This window comes from Micromys minutus, assembly GCF_963924665.1.
Source record: "Micromys minutus genome assembly, chromosome: X".
NCBI lineage: Eukaryota > Metazoa > Chordata > Mammalia > Rodentia > Muridae > Micromys > Micromys minutus.
In genome coordinates, this window is record NC_137970.1 from 79,109,673 (window position 1) to 79,131,623 (window position 21,951).

Sequence of the window (21,951 nt, forward strand, 5' to 3'; positions counted from 1 at the left end):
TGACTTCCATATCTATCTTTATATATTGTCCTCTTTATTTTTTTATTATACTTATTTGTTTGTGGGTGTAACATCCATATGGAAGCAAGAGTACGAATTATGACATCCGGTTCTCTCAACATGGGTCCCTGCAGTTGAGCACAGGTCATGAGTCTCTATCCACTCAGCCATTTTGCCAGTCTATATATTATGCTTTTTTCTCATTGATGTTTATTTGTTACTTTTATTACACTAAAATGTATTTTACCTTTTCAATTAATTAACAAGGTGATAATAAATAAACTATATAATAAATAACACTATATAATGTCTGCAATGAAGTAAAATCGTATTTATATCAGAAACACAATGTTAATTCAACAGTTAAAAATATCAAGAGCTAACTTGGCTATGATGAATAGAGCTGCAGTAAAAATTGATGCGTAGATTTAAAAAAATTTTTTTCTCCTAGGAGAGGGAACCTTGGAATGAATTCATGGAGAGAGTTTCTAAAGAGAAATGCTAAAGTCTAATTTGTTGTTAATCTTTTTTAAAGCTGCGTGTTGTATCACAAGATGTGAAAATGAGCCTTCAGGAATTGGATGAACTTTATGTCATTTTTAAGGTATGGTTGTTCCTCTGTAATGAAAACCAATCTTTTAGCAGAATTTTATCACAATTACTCCTAAATGTTTTTATGTTTTAATGGACATGTTTAAAAGAAATCTTTTACTTTTGTGATTTAATGATCTTCCTTTTTTATTTGTTTTTGATAGAAAGAGCTGTTTATATCTTGTTATTGGTATTTGAGTTGTCCAGGATTGAAGCATCATGACCCCAGCCTGTCATATTTGGAACAGTATCAGATTGACTGCCAGCAATTCAGAGTGCTGTATCACTTGTTGAGTCCCTGGGCTCATTCTGCAAACAGAGACTCACTAGCTTTATGGACATTCAGATTGTTGGATGAGAACTCTGATTGCCTTATAAACTTCAAAGAATTCTCCTCTGCAATTGGTAGGCTAATGTCCTTTAACTTTCTAAATCAAAGCATAAATATCTTCCCTACCTCCAAAAACAGTTTTCTACTGCTGCCTATTACTGCTAGTATAGACAGATGTTTCACTAGTAATTTTGGTGCTTTTTCATATGTTTGTTGCTAGACCTATGCATAAACCTTTTTTATGTTTTTTTTTTTAATTTTATGTTCATTGGTGTTTAGCCTGCATATGTCTGTATGACAGTGTCAGATCCTTAAGAACTGGAGCTACAGACATTTATGAGCTGTGATGTTGGTGCTGAGAATTGAACCTTTAGCTACTGAGCCTTCTCTCCAGCCCCACATATTGGTCTCTTTTTGCCCAAACCCTCTCAAAGAAGCAAGCTGTTCATTGTGACTATTTTAATGATTTAAAAGGCAGGAAGAGAAGGTCCAGGATTTCCCCACACCAGATATATAGATGCAAAGAAAGGGTTTCTCCTGGGGTAAACGTCTATCCATATAGCCTAGATAAGTAATACAGAAATAGCAAATTAATGAGTTGTGCCTAGAGCTGACATATTGGAGGTTTTGTTGCTTTGGTTGACATATTCTCCTAGCAATGGTTTCTTTTCACTGGTCATCTTGAAGAGCAGCTCTTTCCTCAAATGACTTGTAAAGCCTCGTTCAAAGAAAAAGGCAAATGTGAGGTTGGGAGACCAGAGCTAGTGAAGTGAGCATGTTCTGTCCCTGGTGGACTGGTTTTGTTTATGTGTTAGAAAGAAAAGAATCTAACTGAATGAGCAGTTTGTTTAATTGTTATCTTAAGAAACATAATGTCTTGGATCCTAATTCCTGGCTGCTTTTCCACACCAGAGATATTTAATCATTTGGTTGAAATCAGTTGAATGTTTAGATAACATGATTTTTCTACTTGAATTTTATTGGACAGATATAATGTACAATGGAAGTTTTACTGAGAAGCTCAAGCTGCTTTTTAAGCTGCATATTCCTCCAGGTAAGAACTTAAGTGCCTGTAAGGGTGTAGAGTAAGAGCTCATTCCGTTGGAACAGATATCTTGCACAGATAACTCTATCTTAAAAAGTAATTACCCACTTAACACAAAGTTATTGTTTCATTGTAACCCTCAAGTAGTATCATAAGTATTTTTGCTGGTGTGTATCTAGCTATAGATGAAATAAAATCTATGGGAGAGATTGTGTGTAACAGGTGGATCCTCAGTTTCCTATTAGGCTCTTATATATACACACATATATGTATATATGTATATATCAGTATATGTGTTTTGATATAGCATCTCAATATGTATCCTAAGCTGACCTCAGCCTCAGAAGTGCAAGAATAACAGGCATGTGTCATCATGCTAGCTGTGTCTTAAATGGTAAAAGAAATTAATGTATCACTGAAATATTATGACAGTGTTGAATTTCTGCTATCATTGTCATTAGGATAGAGATTCACTGTAGGCAGATTACCAAACTTGCAGATGGTGCAAATTGTTCAAAGTATAGGAGCAGATGGCAGGTCTAGTAAATACTCACAAAAGAAGCAGAACAAAAGCTATGGAGTTGAGCATATGCTATGTCATCTTATTAACTTCATACCCAATGTCAACCTTAGCTCGACATGCATACAAGGGCACATGAATGAACACATGCATAACCATACATGTTATAAAATATATGCACTTACATATTTTAGCCTCCCAATCTCTGAAAAATTATGTTATCCTTCCAATTTCTACAAAAAGGAAGCTGGTGGTTGGAAAGATTCAAGTATGTGGCAAATATCACATAGGTGATATGAGATCCACCTGAGTCCGCAGATCTTTCTTCTGTTCTACTATACTTCCCCGGAGTTGCTGTGTCCTTTCAGTTCGCATAAAATTCTTTCCACTGACCTAAGAAAATTACTTCCAACATATTCGTACTCTGAAAAAGAAATATTGCAAAAAGTAGCTTGGGTTGAGTAATTTATAAAATCAAATGGCACCTCATAATTTGTCTAATGCTCTTCCTGGATTCTTTTTAAAAATTTTAAAGGTCTTTCAGGTCAGCAAGGAATCATTATTTAGCAGACCAAAAAAACTTAAAAACATCTTTCCCCTTCAAACAATTAAATCACAAATACAACGTTAAAAACAATTGATAAACCACACAATAACTGAACAATAAGAATAATTTTTGTTATTGTGTTCAGGTTACCATTTGAAGGTTTAATTTTTCCATTTCATGTATTTTTGTAGAGGCATTAAAAGGACTATTAAATCGAATAAAAAGATAAACTAAGAACTATGTTTCTGTTAAATAGGAGCTGGTAGGCAAAGTAAGGCACCCAGCTTCGTGTTTAGTGCGAGAGTTTTAAACATGCGGAGGTTTTGTTCGGATATAACTAAATGGCAGATTTCTGTTTTTTGTTCCAGTGTGTGATGACTCTCAGAAATTCACTTAAAAATTTTTAAAAAGTAGGCTTCCCCTGCTCCAGTATGATGACCCTCAGCATCAAATGGAATAAAAGAGCCCATAAAGTTAGAAAGGAATAGTGGTAGTGAAAGAGGGAATATTGCAGGAGAGGAAGTGAAGAGATGGGTTTCATCTGATAGAGTGTGCGGATATATGATATCCTCAAGCAGTAAAAAGGAGAGACAGCACAAGGAAACCAGAGAACTCGAAGTGATCAAATGCTTACTTGGTGTACAAAAGAGCACAGCTATATTGTGTCACATGTTATCTAATTTCTACTCTTTAACTTGTCTGAACAGTAAGAACTACTTTTCTGCCCATTGTTGATAGTAAATGTGATTTGGATTATTTGTTTTCAGCTTATACTGAAGTGATGTCTAAGACTTCTTCAAAGGGCGATGAACTTTCAACAGAAGAATTATTTTATTTCAGTCAGCTCCAGGGTAAATATTTTTTTAATCTTTTAACAAAATCTGGGTTGTTTTTGAGTTGCATCTTGCTGTATTGAGCTCCAATAATCCTTCTGCCTCAGTCTCCCAGGCAGGTGGGACTAAGGACATCTTGGTGACTGCTCACTGGTAAAGATCTTCCTGACTTGGAGCCACTGCACTTTCACCTTGTGATACCACAATAACAGTTAGCAAAGCCTCTAAATACTAGCCTGATCAGACTGTAGTTAACAAGTTTTATGTTTTGAAATTTCTTATGAAAAAATTTAAAAGAAAGTATATATAATATGTTGTATTTAATTTTATAAACTAAATCTTAGTGCTCTAGCATATCATGTTTATGCTTTGATAAAAAGACAGTGACACCAATCAGATCTTTGATGATTTACAAGTCATAGCTCTTATTGAAAGCTATAGGAGTGTGCTTTCTGACATAAATTGGAAGTAATACACACTTATATGTGTCATTTGCTTCATTTGTAATAGTCTTACAGGGAGAATTTATGTGTGCATGTGTCTATTTGGGTGCTATATGTAAAGTGAGTATTCAAAAACCTCAAAAAGCATCTATTTAATTCTTACAATTCCATATATAAGGGCACTGAGTACAGGAACAAATGGCTTGCATGGCATTTCACAATGGGTTGTTACCATCCTTAGGACTTGTGACTTGCTCTTCAGACTCCCATTATGTGAGGAGCCTTCCTCCCAGTAATAAGAATAATACCACTTAATTCAAAAGTAGTCAAATAAAGAAACTATCACTCAGAAGCAAGTATTGCTGCATTGTCCTCTAGGATATTTTTAATATTAGTATATAGTGTTCTTTTACTATGAATGTTTCTAATACTTTACATTCTAATGTTTGGAGGTCAGGTAACATAATTGCTTTGGTGGGTATAAAACACTTAAGTGCTTATAAATCTTTGTACAAAATAGTGCTTATAAATCTTATAAGCCATTTGTTCCTGTACTCAGTGCCCTTATATATGGAATTGTAAGAATTAAATAGATGCTTTTTGAGGTTTTTGAATACTCACTTTACATATAGCACCCAAATAGACACATGCACACATAAATTCTCCCTGTAAGACTATTACAAATGAAGCAAATGACACATATAAGTACAAAATAGTACTTTACTTTTAAAAGATACATGTTAAACAGTTTACAATGTGCACTTGCCCTCTTTTCCCTTTAGTTTCAAAGCCTGCAGAGGAGAAAGAAACACATTCGGGAAGAAATAGCCCTGAAAAAGGTACTACGATAACAATCTAGGAATATCATTCAATTTATTAAATCATTCATTCTATAAGTAGGGATAGCTGTAAAGGGGGAGGGATGATAGAGTTCTTTAAAGGCTGTAGATTTGTTCCAATGAAGGTTTTAGTTTCATCGTGTTAATATAACAATTTATCATTTCTTCTTGTGATACTTCTATCTCAGAAGTTATAAAAATGTAACACTAAGTGATCCATATTCATTTTTATCATTTTAAGTAATGTTTATGGCTGGAATTCAGATATTATGTAGTCTTTCTTACCCCCAGATAAGCCTACTCAGAAGTAAAGGCTAGATTATTTTTGTCTATATCCTTTTCAGACCTGTTTCTTTTTATACATAAACATGTAGACATCTCTTTTTAAAACATCCATAAACAGTGTTCTACTGGGTACTATTTTCTTATTTTGTAATATATCATGGGTAATTTTTCATCTCTATTCATTTCCTCTTTTGACTTTTAATGGGAACAGAACATTTCATGATTTAATTGTAAGACTTTTTTTCAATCACTAGCTCAATACTGATGGACATTTAATATGTTTCCAATTATTAAATTTTCACTGCAAACTATGATGCCAAAAATTAACATTCATATTTCAGGACAATTTAAGAAATATTTCTTTAAAATAAGATGCAGAGAAGTATAAGAATATTGATTAAAGTATGCACACTTGATATTTTAATAGAGACTGTAACATTATTCATTCAAAGCTCATCATTCATTTTAAAACATTTAATTAAAAATAATCCCCGAAGATCTAGTTGAACATAACTCCACCACTATTTTACCCAGCTTTCAAGAAGATTTAAATAAGAATTTAAAGGTCACAGAAATATCATCTTAACTGAACCCTTTAAACAAATGAAACAAAAAGCAGTGTTTTCAGTTTTTGAAAAAGTGCCACCATTAATGACTTCCATATGTACTTGTGAAGAACTGGATATAGAAAATATTAATGATAGAATATATGGATGAGTAGCTACAAAATATTTATCACAGGGTCTAAGCGTGCTGTTTTGATCTAAATAGATCATCCCCCCCCCTTTGCTCATATTTTTGCTATTCCCCTAGTTTCCCAAAGTAAAAATTTTGGTCTAAATCAGTGGTTCTCAACCTTTCAAATTATGGTGTCTTTAATATGTTTGTCCCATGAGAAAGAATACTAGTAAGAGGTATGGCCTTATTGGAGGAAGTGTAGCCTTTTTAAAAAACTTGTTACTCTGCAGTTGGGCTTTAGGGTCTCCTAGTGCTCAATCTCGACCCAAGGTGGAATCAAAGACTCAAGTCTCCCTCTGGCTAACTTCAGATCAAGTTGTAGAACTCTTCTTGGCTGCTCCAGCACCAAGTCTACCTATACAGTGCCCACCATGATGATAATGGACTGAACCTCTGAAACTGTAAGCCAGACCCAGTTAAATGTTTAACCTTATAAGAGTTGCCTTGGTCATGATGTTTCTTCACTGCAACAAAACCATAAGAAAGAAGTTGGTACCAAGAGTTGCTTGGTATTGCTGTGATAGACTTAACCATGTTCATTTGAATAGAAACATATTAAATGTATGGTTCAAGTATTAAATATCGAAATCCATCCTCAATGACAAGAAAACATCTGTGGGAATCACCATCCCTGACCTCAGGCTATATTACAAGGCAATTGTGTTAAAAAACTGCATGGTACTGGTATAGAGATAGGCACATTGATCAATGGAACAGAATAGAAGATACAAAAATGAAACCTCACACCTATGGTCACTTGATCTTTGACAAAGGAGCTGTAAATATTCAGTGGAAAATGACAGCCTCTTCAACAAATGGTGTTGGTCCAACTGGCAGTCAGCATGTAGAAAAATGAAAATAGACCCTTTCTTATCTCTTTGTACAAAGCTCAAGTGCAAGTGGATCAAAGATCTCCACATTAAACCAGTTACACTGAAACTATTAGAAGAGAAAGTAGGGAAAACCTTAGAACACACAGGCACAGGGGAAATTTTCCTGAACAGAATACCAATAGCTTGTGCTCTAATGTCAAAGATCAAGAAATGGGACATAATGAGATTGCAAAGTTTTTGTAAGGCTAAGGACACTGTCAAGAAAACAAAATGGCAGCCAACAGATTGGGAGAAGATCTTTACCAACCCCACATCTAATAGAGGCCTAATATCCAATGTATACAAAGAACTCAAGAAGTTAGACACCAGAGAATCAAACAATCCTATTAAAGAATGAGATACAGAGCTAAACAAAAAATTCTCAATTGAAGAATGGCTGATAAGCATCTAAGGAAGTGCTCGACATCCTTAGTCATCAGGAAAATGCAAATCGAAACAACCCTGAGATTCCACCTCACACCAATCAGAATGGCCAAGATCCAAAACTCAGATGACAGCAGATGCTGGTGAGGATGGGGAGAAAGAGGAACACTCCCCCACTGTTGGTAGGGTTGTAAACTGGTACAACCACTCTGGAAATCAGTCTGGCGATTCCTCAGAAAATTGGGCATAGTCCTACCTGAATACCCAGTTATTTGACTTCTGGGCATATACCCCAGAGATGTTCCAACATACAATAAAGACACAGGCACCACAATGTTCATAGCAGCCCTATTTATAATAGCCAGAAGCTGGAAAGAACCCATATGTCCTTTAGTAAATGAATGGATACAAAAATTATGGTACATTTACACAATGGAGTACTACTCAGCTATCAGAAACAATGACTTAACCAAATTCTTAAGAAAATGGATGCATCTAGAGAATATCATTCTGAGTGAGATAACCCAGTCACAAAAGAACAGACATAATATGCAGTCACTGATAATTGGATACTAACCCCAGAAAGCTTTGAACACCCCAGAAACAACTCAGAGGCCATACGAAGCTCAAGAAAAACAAAGGCCCAAAAAAAAAAAAACTGAAAGCCTCAGTCTTTCTTAGGAAAAAAATAAGTGTATAATACCCTCTCAGAGAGTGGTACACCTAGACCTTAAATCACTAATAATCCAAGAGCTAAGAATATAGCCTTGTGGGAATTTTTGGTATTCAAAGATCATTATGCTTAATCTATACTCACCAAGAAAACTGTTTCCATGTTACATTCTGTCCTACATGTACTTTATGCTTATGGTAACTAGTGGGATTTCAATGCATGCTATCAAACCTCTCAAAGAATTAAGTACTGACAAAGATATTCATATAATGTTATGCCAAAATACCTTTTAAAATCTGTATATGTATCCCTCTTTTTTAAAATAAAGTTGTAATAGAGGAAAGAACAAAAAGTATTAAAGGGGCACCAGGAAGTAAAATGGAGTGAAATCCTATATTCAAGGAGATAAACAGACTAAGGGAGTAGTGACCTGGGTAAGATTCCATCCAACTAAGTTTATTGTTTATGCAGGATAGTTATATCATAACAGGTATTATTATGACCTGGTTATTGTTTTCATTTGGACATAAAGAGATATTTGACAAATTGACAAGGGATGGATTCTCTGTTCTCAAATGAACTACAATACAGAAATGGAGGACACACCTGTGATCCAGATCTTGAGGCATAGTGGCCATGCTTATAAAGATCTTGTGAAAAGTAATTAAAGAAATGCTTAGGTCCAGAAATGATGGCACACACCTTTAATCCCAGCAGACAGGGACAAGAGAGTCTGTGAGTTCCTGGCCAGCCTGGTACAAAGGAAATACCAGTTAAAGAAAAGCTCATGTTAAGGAGTGGTGGTATATGCCTTTAATTCTAGTACTTAGGAGATAGAGGCATGCAGATCTCTAAGATAATAGAACAAGGGGGTCATGCTCCAGTTCCAGCAAGCAGCAGAACTCAGCAGCTTCTACCTTGCAGCTCTGGCTTTAAAGCCCAGTGTAGAAGAGGTTACTGGGACAATTGATGTTGGTTAGCTGGAGTTAAGAAACTAGTGGTGATAAAGAGACCAGCATCACTGGGGTGAAACCTGGGAAGTGTTTTCTGAGAGTACAAAGAGGCTGTGTTCCAGAGATAGCCAAGGCTTGTGCTGTGCCTGTACTTGGTAATATGTAAGAGTCATCCAGGTGGGACTAGTTTTGAAGGCATGAAGGAGTCATGAAGAGCAGATGAGGTTTGGCATTCTTAGAGGCCATGGAAGGCCACTTGTGACAGTGTAGCCTCAGTTGCAGTTGAAGACCCAGGACTGAAGGGGTCATGCATAGGAGTTGAGGTTTGGCACGATGAAAGGAGCCTATGAGAGGCTATTGGTGAAACCTAGTTGCAGAAGAAGACCTCAGTGTATTGGAGATGCCAGTACCATGAGATGATCACCAAGAACAGCAGCAGCAGTAGAGTGGAGTCAACCAGAGCCTAGAGTACTATGGAGTGCAGAGCTGGAGAAGCAACCAAATCCCTTGGGGGAGCCTGGAAGAAGAAGCTATGGGGTTGCAGTTGCCTTAGAGACCCTGAGAGATGCCAGAGCGGTGTGATACCTGTCAAGGAAAGCTGCTAACAGGGAGTGGAACCAGCCTAGGAAAAAGAATTGTGTTGCAGTCAACAAAGCTGGTAGGAGTTGGACATCAGGCACTGAGATGCAGTTTGGTCTTTTCCCAGCTGGATTTTGGTCTTGCATTGATCTAGTATTTCCTCACTATAACATTTTAGAATGGTAATGTAGAGCCTGTTATGTTGGAACTATGTGGTCTGCCCTTTGATTTTGATTTTATAGGCGATTACAGTTGGGAGATTGTATGAATCTTAGAAGAGACTTTAAACATTAGACTTTTAAACATTGTTGAGACTGTGATAGACTATGGTGACTTTTGTAATTAGACTAAGTGTATTTTTCATTATGCTATGGCTAGGTATGGCTCCCATGGGGAGGCTCTGGGGGCCAGAGTGGAATGTGGTGGATTGAATATGCTTGTCTCATGAGAATAAGCACTATTAGGAGGTGTGGCCTTATTGGAGGCCTTTTAGAGGACTTACATCACTGCGGTGGGGGTGGGGGGAGGTAGGCTTTAAGGTCTCCTGGTGCTCAAACTCCCTAGTGCTCAAGCTCTACCCAGGAATCAGAGCTTCCTCCTGGCTGCCTTCAGATTAATATGTAGAACTCTTGGCTCTTCCAGTACCAAGTCTGTATAATTCCATGCTTCCCACCTCTGGAATGAACCTCCCAACCTGTAAACCAGCCCTAATTAAATGTCCTTACTAAGAATTACTTTGCTCATGGTGTTTCTTCACAGCAAAAAAAAAAATCCCTAAGACAAAATGTTGTCCCCCTTTAATATAGTTGTTCCTCATGGTGACTCCCAGCCATAAAATTATTTTATGTAGTGTTTTGAATATGCTTGGCCCAAGAAATGGCACTGTTAGAAGGTGTGACCTTGTTGGAGTAGGTATAGTCTTGTTGAAGGAAGTGTGTCACTGTGGGTGTGGGCTTTAAGACCCTTGTGCTAGCTACCTGGAAGCCAATATTCTGTTATCAGCCTTCAGAGAAAGATATAGAACTCTCAGCTCCTTCTACAGCAGATCTGCCTGTATGCTGCCATGTTCCAACCATGATGATAATGGACTGAACCTCTGAACCTGAAAGCCAGACCCAATTAAATGTTGTCCTTCTAAGAGTTGCATTGGTCATGGTGTCTGCTGCTCACAGCAGTAAAACCCTAAGAAAAGTTGATAACTGTGATTTTTGCTACTATTATGAAACGTAATAATATAATGTAAATATGTGTGTTTTCCAATAGTCTTAGGTAACCCCTGTGAAAAGGTTGTTTGACACCCCCATGAAGAGGTTATAACCCACAGGTTGAGAACCACTGATCTAAATGTAAGTGGAGAATATGTTCAGAAAGCCAGTGAATGAGATCAAAGCTAAATTCAGATCGTATCCTGGACTGAAGGAGATAGGCTCTTTTGCCTTGGTGAAATAGCTTTCAGTTTTAGTGATTCTTTTTGAAATTTGGGGAAAAGTGAGCTGTTCATTACAAAATTGTGTATTTCTTTCAGGCAAAGGAAAAATTGATATTCAAGCCTATTTAAGTCAGTGGCAAGATGAGCTTCTCAAAAAAGAAGAAAACATTAAAGATTTGCCAAGAATGAATCAGGTATTCATTTTTCCAATTCAATTTTCTAAGTGAAAATTCTTAGTGTTTTTTTTCTTATTAAAGTGAGTGCATGATACAGTCACCAATATTACAAAAGCAAAAGAAAGAAAAATAAATTAATTTACATACTATTACAAAAGAGTTAAGTAATCTGCAGGTTATCATCTATATAAGATTAGGGTAGTCATGAAAAAGGTGAACATTTTTTAAATTATTTTACACTTTAAACACTTAGGTGTATTTAGTGTTTCTATAAGAAATCTTGTACATAGGACATATTTCCAATATTAAAAAATTATTTGCTGAATAGACATTTAGTTTTCTACCAGATGTCAAATCTATTGCTAGTTACTAAGAAATTACTAAGATAGATCTCACTTTAGTGCCTAGTAATCTTGTAGTTGATACTGCATAGGGAATACTAAGGACTGGTGTAGATATGGTTTAAATTGATCTCTTTTTATACTTTTCCCATATGTTTTTATATTCTTTAACAAAAGACTGATTGATGCTCTCATCCTGAAGTTTCCCAGAACTTTGCAAAAACAAAAACTATCAAATAGCTTCAAGTGTCTTAATGGACTTTGCAGATTGATAGTTAAATAAATCCTTTATAAAAATAAATATATGGTATATGTATTCTTCAGTCTTTAGGAATGATTGAAGTTCGTTATAAATGTAATATCAAAAGGAAGGAGAAAAGCATTTTTATAATACATTTTATAAAACATATCATTTGTGCCTGTTTTTGATACATATTAACCTTTAATGCTAGATGACTGAATTGTAGAACACTTGAATTTGAATAGCTTTTAAATTGACAAGTATTGTATAGGAATATGTAGAATTTTCTGGGGACAGTTAGCAGAGAAACTAGATTTTCTTAACTTTAGCCCCATGTCTGCTTTTAAAGACAAGCACATATAAAGGGATGTTTTAGATTCCTTTCACTACTAGGGAGGTCTCAAAAGCCATTGTTGCCCAAAATTAAATCACCTTTGTTTAGTGCCCAGTGTAACCTTTTGAGATCAGATGAAGACCATAACCCTTTTCTTAAAATCGGTTGATGAGAATTACATGGAGGAAAAATATGGAATTTTGAATAACCAAAATTGTCACCCAACACTAAATAATCATGGCAAGTCAGTATGCTTAGTGCCAATAAACCTGCCAGAAATTAGTTTGGATATGATATTCTTTGATTAGGCAATGTGTGAGATGGCTTTAGTGGCATGTTCTTCCATGGTTCATGCTTACTTTTCTTGAGCAAAGGAATCATGGATTCTGTTCTGGGGTAATGGTTATATACTATACATTTTATACAGGATGATATCCACATCTGAGTTCCACTTATATTTGCTAAGTCTAATGTTAAAATATTCTATTTCCAACTTCTGTCTTCTAGTCACAATTTATTCAGTTTTCAAAGACCCTGTATAATTTATTTCACGAGGACCCTGAAGAAGAGTCGCTATATCAAGCCATTGCTATTGTAACCAACCTTCTGCTCAGGATGGAAGAAGTTGGAAGGAAACTCCATAGCCCAGTATCATCAGCCAAAGGAATGTCCAGTGTCGGCTGTGATTCTGGACTCGGTGAGGGGAATGCAGAAAGCAGTGTGAAGAAAGATCCTTCCCCTCCCAGGGAAGACCATCAGTGGTCCTTTGCATTCGAGCAGATTCTTGCTTCCCTGTTAAATGAACCAGCCTTGGTGAGGTTTTTTGAGAGACCCTTAGATTTAAAAGCCAAGCTAGAAAATGCAAAAAGCTCCCAGTTAAGGTCTAGAACCAAGATGTAAATCTAGCATAATCAGGTTTGCCAAGATGCCTGTACTATCAGCCTGATTCCTGGGAATATTTCTCAGAGATATGTCATATTACTGATGAGCTCCAAGGCAGAAGAAAAATGATACTCGGAAGTACAATGGTTCATTCCTTTGTATTAATAGCACTTTAAAAAATTCTCCCACTCTGTCACAAGATAAGCATCATCAGGATTACATGCTCAGTGGAACCACCAGAGGGCACCACTATATCACTTTAGTGAGTCAATCACAAGTTTGTACTGCTATTTCCCTGAGATTACTGGTGTTTTGAAAGGTGGTGATGTATTATAATGCTGTTATGGCATACTGGTAAGCTTTTTTTTTTCAAATCACCCCAGTCCTATAAAAAGCACTTTAGAAAACGGGGCTTTAGAACTGTAGCCATAATTATCTAGGAAGTTGCCTTTTAGGGTCCTGATTTCTGAGTTATATAACTGAAAGATTAACTTCTAAAACTTAATTTTATTCAACACAATAGTACATGGTTTTAAAAAGCAACTTCTACATTCTCTGTTCTTGAGGACTGAGCACTTGGTGATTAACACTACTAAATCTATTGCTGATAAACATAAATAAGAAGTCTAAATTCTGGGCTGCTAGAAAGGAAACAGCACTAGATTTAGACTTAAATCAAATAAAGCCAGCATTTTGAAAAACAGGTTAGAAGACAGTTCACTTGACTATGTATCTCTTTCAGTTAGACTGAGAAATAACTACAGATTCCTCAGAGTGGCCTTGTTTATGGCTTTTGTTTCAGAATAGCCTGTGGTTGCTTATGTCCCAGCTTTATGTTTTGAATTTTCACCCACTGTATTTTAATTTATAGTAAGTAGTGTGGAATAGTTTCACTAAGATCGAGTTGCTGTATTAGTCTGGCAAGCATATGGAGTGTACATCATGTAATATAAGGTACTATGTAGAATTGCCAGCATCTACCTAAAAAGGTTTCACTTAGATGTGCAATTTTTACACGCTTTATTCTTCTTCTATGACAGTCCATTTAAATATATATGGACTTTAATAGCACTTTCAAAAGAACAAAACAAAAACAAGCAAACCATGTGGACCTGTCCTATCTTTCACCATTTTTGACAAGTAATTTATTTAGCAGTTGATTTTGGAAATGGGGCAGGAACCATCTTGTGGGGCTGCTGTCTTCACACTAGACTTTGATTTCAAGCCTCTGACTTAGCTAGAAAGAAAACAATGAAAGGGTAGTGCTCCTTCACGGTGACCAGAGAAGTCTCCCTTGCCGGGAAGGAATTGGTGTGGTCCACCTTCCACAAGAACGTACTGTGAACAAAGCCTAGCTGTGTTGCCATACCTTATCTGTTTTCAGTTAAGTTAAGCACTTCTCAGACGTGTCTTTGAAAATCCCAAAGTTGGATTTGGTCAATTGCTGGTAGTGTCTTTAAGATTTGATTATGCTGTCTTTTCAAGGAAATAACTACTTAAAAGAGATAGTTTAAAACTAAGCCTTTCTGCCTCAACTCAGAAATGATTAGCTAAAATATGTCCCAATTTTCAATCTTAATGGTTTATGTGAGAACCATCATACACCTGCCATAATGCAGTGATGGTTAAATCATACAATAGCTCTAGAGAAACATATGGTCTGTGCTTGTATACAAAGACACTGTTATCCACACTTTGTTGAATATTTTGTCAGCTGTATTTACAACAGATACTTTCTTAAGAGAATATGTTGTTAGTTTTTGATATTATTTTAGAGTCAAAATAGTAAAGATTACCGAATATTGTATTTTAGTCTAGATTGATTAAAAATAACTACCTAAAGAGATTTTTGGAGTTTCCAGAAGATTATAAATGAAGGTTAGCAAGACAATAATGTATTTTCTGAGTCTGTAGGAGAAGTAAGCGAAACACGTTCTAGTTTTATAACTGCTGCCTTGTTAAGCAAATGAGTTATTCACAATATTCAAAATATTTTCTTGTGTCAAACTGGACCAGTGCATTATGTCTTTTACATTAAATGTTATAAGATGACTTTGTCTTTATAAAATTAAGTATTAAAAATATATTATATTAAATATGAAAATGTTTATTAAAAAGCCAAATGTTGTTTTATTGTGCATTTTACTTACACATAACTGAAAGATCACTTGAGAGTACCTTTCTGTATCAGTTTAGGATCTAGCTGCAAGAAATCTAGAACTCATTCTCAATTAGTTCAGAAAGGAAATTGTTTATCACCAGACAGTAAGTGGCTTGTATCATTATGAGAAGGACCAGCTTAGTTGAACTTTGAAAAACAATTTTCTACACCATGCCCCTCCCAGGCTACCAGAAAAGTTGCTAATTCTTGTACAATTAGAATGAAAACACTCCTGCTACCTCCAGAAACGTGATTCACTGGTAAATGGATGCTAATTCCTTGCCCTTCAGTACCCATGCACTCACTCATGACTAAATTGCAGCAGAGGAACCACACATCTTCAGTCATCTTCAGCAGCAAAGATGTCAGAAGCACAGTGTCCATCTTGCTTCCACCAGCCAGGACTCGAGAAGCATCAAAGTCCTGGAAACATGACAGTAAAGGAATGTGGGAGTTGTGCTTTTCCCTTCTGAAGTCCAGCAAACACCGTCATAGACCGGAATGGATCCTGAGAACTGTGTAAGGACTTCCCCCTTCTCATGCTGCATAATAAATTAGTACAATACACATTTATTCTCTATTTTAGTGTGTCATCACTAGGGACTCAGCCTAGCTAGGTCCTCTGGGTAGGTTTATGAGGCTGTGACCAAGGGATGATCTAGACTGGTTCTCAGGTAGAGGTTCAGTTGGGGAAGAAATCTACTTCCAAGTCTATGTTCTTTCTCTCTAGGTCTGAAAACACAGCCTTTTATAGGTGGCCACCCTTGGCTGCTAAAAGCTTCACACAACTCCACAGTTGCCTTTAGTATCTGTATGTCTTGAGATAAAAAGATAGCAGGCTAGCCTCTAGAGTGAGTCTTCTGGGGAGACTATCTTCCATGTGACATTACCCCAATAGCGGTGCCCCTGCTTTTGCCATGTGCTTTTGATGAAAAACAAGTAATCAGTTCTGCCTGTGCTCAAGGGGATAGGGTTACAGAAGAGCAAGATCAGTGGACAGAGATTAGGGGAGGTGCCCCGAGAGCCTTAGAATCTACCTGCCGCCAGTGCCAACCTGTCATTTTCTATGTTCCTTCTTGCTTTTACTGTGCACCACACCCTTCTAATACTTCTAAGTAATAGGTAATAGCATCACCTGCTGCCCCTGCTCATCATCATTGCTCTCTCTGAACGGAAGGTCCAAGTCTCTATCAGTTACTTGAATCCATCATGGCCGATGTTTGCTCCTCTTTATTCCTTCTCCATCTGGTCTTGATAGGCTACAATATGTAAACTATAAAGTTAATTAATATCAACTGATATAAAACATAAGGAGAGACTATTAAAGAAAATTGATTTATATATGAATATATACCTAAGAAGGATAGAGAAACTGGGTGTCTCCTGCAGTACTCATACAACTGTTCAAGGATATCGTGGTGGGGAAGGTTTGGTCTCATAATACCATAAACTAACTTTTTATGGAATAAATATATATACGTGTGTGTGTGTGTGTGTGTGTGTGTGTGTGAGTGTGTGTGTGTATGAGTATGTGTGAGTGAGTGTGTGTGTGTGTGTGTGAATGAATCTTAACATGTCTATACTTGTATCACAACACAAATACAGAATACTTTCTTTGCCCTAAAAACAATGTCCCTCATGCCCTTTGTTTCTGTACATTTATGTAGCATGCCTTACTAACCACAGATCAGTTATGTACCTTATAAAACAGCAGATGATTGATTCCCCAGCATCTCTACCCCTTATAGCCATGTAACTAAGGAATGGTTAATCAGACGTGTGCTCCTGGAATTTCTGAATGTTTGGCAAGCCATAGGAAAGACAGGGAACACAGTGCATTCTGCAGATGAAGGTGTCTGGTCCTGGCGTTAGGGGTTAAAGTGATTTTGAATGTTCACAATTTATCCTCTGCCATTTTTAATTGATCATATTAGTATTTCAGTACTTTTCATTTTGGTTTTTAATCAGCTAGATTCTGAGGGCTTGAGGTAGACATCCCCATGACATTGAGGTCCTGTGCCACTGAATCTCTGAAGGCAAGGCAGATTATTATAACTTCATTCCTAGACATAGGTCAGTCATCAGGAAAAGCACATTAACTTTATTCTTGAGCTCACATTATGCTACAGTTCCTATTTCGCATCCATCAATAAACACCCTAATTCAACCCATCTCCCTTTGCTGGTATCACCTTTTTATAATTAATGTTAAAATCATTTTAAGTTTTATTTTTCAGTAATGTATATGTGTGAGTATACAGATGAGAACAGGAGTCCAGAAGGCATCAGAACTGAAACTGGAGCCATGGGCCATCTGTGAGCCACCTGATATGGTGTTGGGAGACCAAGTCAATTCTGGTACACAAGGAACAAACTTGTTAATTGCTGAATCATCTCCATGATTCCCTCCTTGAAGATATGTTTCTAAAGATGTATTTCGTTTTATTTTATGTATATGGGTTTTTTGCCTATGTATGCATACACCACATCCTTGTTTTGTGCCCACTGAAGCCAGAGAGGATGTGGATCCCCTGGATCTGGAGTTACAGATAGTTGTGAGCCTCCATGTGGGTGCTGGGAACTGAACTTGGGTTCTCTGGTAGAGTAGCAAGTGCTTTTAACCACTGAGCCATACCTTTATCCTCATACTTTTAAAATCTTGATCGTTCTGGTGATCTGCAGTTTCTTTTGGTTTATCTGGCTTTTAAACATATTCATTTTATTTTATGTATGGCTTTTTTTTTTTTGCCTACCTGTATGTTTGTTTGTGGGTGCTCACAGAAGCCTGAGGGTAATACCAGATCCTTCCTGGAATTGGCGTTACAGATGGTTATGAGCTGTCATGTGGGTGCTAGAAACCGAACCTGGGTCTACTGGAAGTACCCAGTGCTCTTTAACCACTAGCCAACTCTCCAGATCAAGTGTGTTTATTCTTCAAATTGGTAGAGAATGGGAACAGAGATGAATGGTAAGCCATTGCCTTCCTCTAGTGAAGAGTGTTTTCCTTGAGCCTCAATTCGAGAATCCCAGGGAAGCCCAGTATTGGTCGAGTCTCTGTCTCTGTTCTCATGTTTGTCTGGATCATTCTCTTCTTCTAAATATTCTCAGGCTTAAAGAGATTTCTCTCTTAATTAGTGTTACCGAAAACTCTACCCCCACACCACCTTCTAATAGAAATCAAGCCACGGGGACTGAAGAGATGGCTCAGTGGTTAAGAGCACTGACCGCTCTTCCAGAGGTCCTGAGTTCAATTCCCAGCAACCACATGGTGGCTCACAACCCTCTGTTATGGGATTTGATGCCCTCTTCTGGTGTGTCTGAAGACAGCTACAGTGTACTTATATATAATAAATAAATCGTAAAGAGAGAGAGGAGGAGGTAGGAAGTGGGGAGAGAAATGAAGCCACAGTAAGAATAGGGTTTTTTTCCCCCTTACAATTTATCAGGTCATATATAAGAAGTTCACACCAAGGAGCCTGTGAGCATCTTCCACCTCCACATCTTTGGCAATGTTTATCTTTAGTCTTTTTGATAACAGCTATTTTAACCAGTAGAAAGAACGAGCTCACGAAGGTTGCAGTTTGTATTTTCTGTATAGTTACCAATGCTGAGTTGTTGTTGGGTTTTGGTTTTTATTTTTTTGTTTTTAACAGTACTTGTGCTCATTATCTTATTTTAGAAATGCCTGTTCAGGCCATGGTTTATTGGTAGAGTTTGAATGTTTGTGTCTCTCCTTATCAAGTTCATATATCAAAACATAATTCCCAACACAAAATAGTATTAAGAGGACAAAGTAAATGTTAGTTAGCAGGCTAGAGTTAAGAGTAGTGGCTGTCAACAGAATGGGAAAAGATATTTACCAACTCCACATCAGATAGAGGCCTAATATCTAAGGTATCCAAAAACTCAAAAAGCTAGACACCAGAGAATCAAATAACCCTATTTAAAAATGGGGTACAGAGATAAACAAAACGTTCTCAGTTGAGGAATATCGAATGGCTGAGAAATATCTAAGGAAGTGCTCGACATCTTTAGCCATCAGGGAAATGCAAATCAAAACAACCCTGAGATTCCACCTCACACCAGTCAGATTGGCCAAGATCCAAAACTCAGAGGACAACAGATGCTGGTGAGGCTGTGGAGAAAGAGGAACACTTCTCCACTGTTGGTGGGGTTGCAAACTAATACAACCACTCTGGAAATCAGTCTGGCGATACCTCAGAAAATTGGACATAATACTACCTGAAGACCCAGCTATTCCACTTCTGGGCATATACCCCAGAGACACCTTAGTACACAACAAAGATATATGCACCACAATGTTCATAGCAGCTCTATTTATAATAGCCAGAAGCTAATAGAAAGAACCCAGATGTCCTTCAGAAGATGAATGGATACAAAAATTGTGGTCCATTTACACAATGGAATACTACTCAGCCATCAGATACAATGACTTAACCAAATTCTTAAGAAAATGGTTGCATCTAGAGAATATCATCCTGAGTGAGATAACCCAGTCACAAAAGAACAGACATAATATGCAGTCACTGATAGTGGGATGCTAACCCCAGAGGCTTGCACTGCCCCAGAAACAACTCACAGACTGTAGGAAGTCCAAGAAATAAAGAAAACAAAACAAAACAAAAAAATCTTTACACAACAAGAAAACTGTGACTATTTTCATGTTACATTTTGTTTTGCATGTACTTTGTGCTCATTGTAACTATTGGGTTTTCGATGCATACAGTCAAACCTTTAAAAAGATCAAGTACTGAATATTCATATAGATTTATGTAAAAATTATTTTAAAATCTGAAAAAAAAATAAAAACAAAAAAAAGGTGTATGCCACCATACCTGGCTTTTGCTGGAATTTTAAGTAGTTTAAAAACAGAGGCCTTGATTTCTTCCCATTAGCCTGTTTCTGCCCTAAAAGTTCCATTCCAGAAAGAAGGATGTTTATTACTCTTATGAGCTTCCTTCCTGTCTACTGTCGTCAGGTTCATTGGCCAATCCTGGAGGTCCTGCTTGGGACCTATTTCCTTATCTGCTTCCTTCCTGCTCCCTCTGATAATAGCGAGCTACAGCTATCTCATCTGGAACATCCCACTAGCTTCCCACAGGAGGAATGATGGCCGCAATTGGGAAAAAGCAATGCGCTTTTCTCTTTTTCCTGATTATAACTGTCTTCAAACATACAAGTCAAAATTAATAAATAAATAAAGTCAAAAAAAGAAACCCTGAAAAAAGAAAAAAAAAAAAAGAGTAGTGGCTGTTCTTCCAAAGGATCTGAGTTCAAAATTCCCAGCACTCACATGGCAGCCCACAACTGTCTGTAACTTCAGTTCCAGGGGATCCAGCATCTTCACACAGACATACTTGTGGACAAAGTACTGATGCAAATAAAATAAAATCATTAAAATGTTAATTATGTCACAAGGTATTAGTACCCTTACAAAAATAAAGGCCTGAGAGAGCTATCTTTCGTGCCTGACGAAGACAGAAAGAAGTGTGCCATTTTGGAAGCAGCTTGTCTCCTGGTCTTTGACTTTCCCAGTCTCCACAACTATAAGCAATACATGTGTTGTTTATAAGCTGTTTTGTTACAGCAAGCAAAATAGAGGAAAAGAATAATTTTTAACAGGTTTTCCTAGCTAAGAACTCGCTCCTTACATGTTTTGGATATTGGCCTTTTATCAGATGAGTAGATTGCAAGTGCTCTCTCCCAGTCCATGAGTTGTTTTTTCACTCTCCTGACTGTTGCCTCGATGATATGAACACTTTTAATTTGATGCACTCCCATGTTTTTGTTTGCGGCCCGTTCTTTTGGATTCATATTAAGGAAACTGCTTGTGAAATTTCGTAGAGTTTTGCAATCTTTAATCCCTTGGATATGATTTTATATAGTTTGAATAAATAGTTCATTTTAATTTTCTTGCTATTATATATTCAACTGTTGTAGTTTATTAAAAAGACTTTGTAATCTGATCAACTTCAATAAACTCAGCTTACCATAAGATGGATATGATGGCACACATCTTTGTCCCAGCACTCAGCAGTCAGAGGCAAGTGGGTCTCTGTGAAGTTGAGGCCAGCCTAGTCTGCCTAGCAAGTTCCAGGACAGCGAGGGCTACACAGAGAAACCTTGTCTAATAAAGAAAGAAGATAAAGCCATTGGTACAGTACTTGCCTAGCCCCATGGTCTAAATCTTTAGCATCATACAAATTAATGAATGAACAATTCATTAGGGAAGGGGATGCTGTACCCTCCCTTGATATATATATACTTCAATGAGGAGCAGTCCTGTCTGCCCCTAAGTTTTGTTCTAGTTGCTTCTCAGTGTAAACTCTTGTGTTGATTCTCTGTTTCAATCAACAATCTTTTCTAAATGTATTATACTCTTTTAAAATAACAAAGACATTCTTGAAAGACCAAAGCTATAGTGATAAAGAAGAGACCAATGGCTGCTCTGGGTTTCAGGGCATGGGTACATCTGACCACAAAGAAGTGACATTGGGTTTCTGGAGATGATGAAACTTTTCTGTGCTCTATAGTTGAGGCTGACCTCAAACTCATGATCCGCCTGCCTCTAGCTTCTCAGAGTTATCTGCCTCACTATTATGTTTGACTTCATTTTCTTTTTTAATAATTTATGGACATTTAGAAATTTTTAACTTGATTTATTACATGGGAGTAGGGCATGCCAGAATGATCATGTGGAGGTCAGAGGATAGCTTGCTTTCAGAAGTTGGTTT

The 21,951-nt window shown here is 37.0% G+C and overlaps 1 protein-coding gene across 1 annotated transcript in view; it reads left to right on the forward strand.

The window, feature by feature from the left end:
- TBC1D8B (TBC1 domain family member 8B) overlaps positions 1 to 13,204 on the forward strand; it is a gene marked incomplete at its 5' end in the record, with an annotated part of 91,120 nt that extends 77,916 nt beyond the window's left edge. The window contains 7 exons of the mRNA XM_080909602.1: positions 536 to 604; positions 756 to 996; positions 1,911 to 1,976; positions 3,802 to 3,885; positions 5,093 to 5,149; positions 11,159 to 11,256; positions 12,662 to 13,204. Of these exons, the coding sequence (XP_080765728.1) occupies positions 536 to 604; positions 756 to 996; positions 1,911 to 1,976; positions 3,802 to 3,885; positions 5,093 to 5,149; positions 11,159 to 11,256; positions 12,662 to 13,054 (1,008 nt within the window). The 3' untranslated portion in view covers positions 13,055 to 13,204. The remainder of the gene's footprint in view (positions 1 to 535; positions 605 to 755; positions 997 to 1,910; positions 1,977 to 3,801; positions 3,886 to 5,092; positions 5,150 to 11,158; positions 11,257 to 12,661) is intronic.
- Positions 13,205 to 21,951: the final 8,747 nt, after the last annotated feature.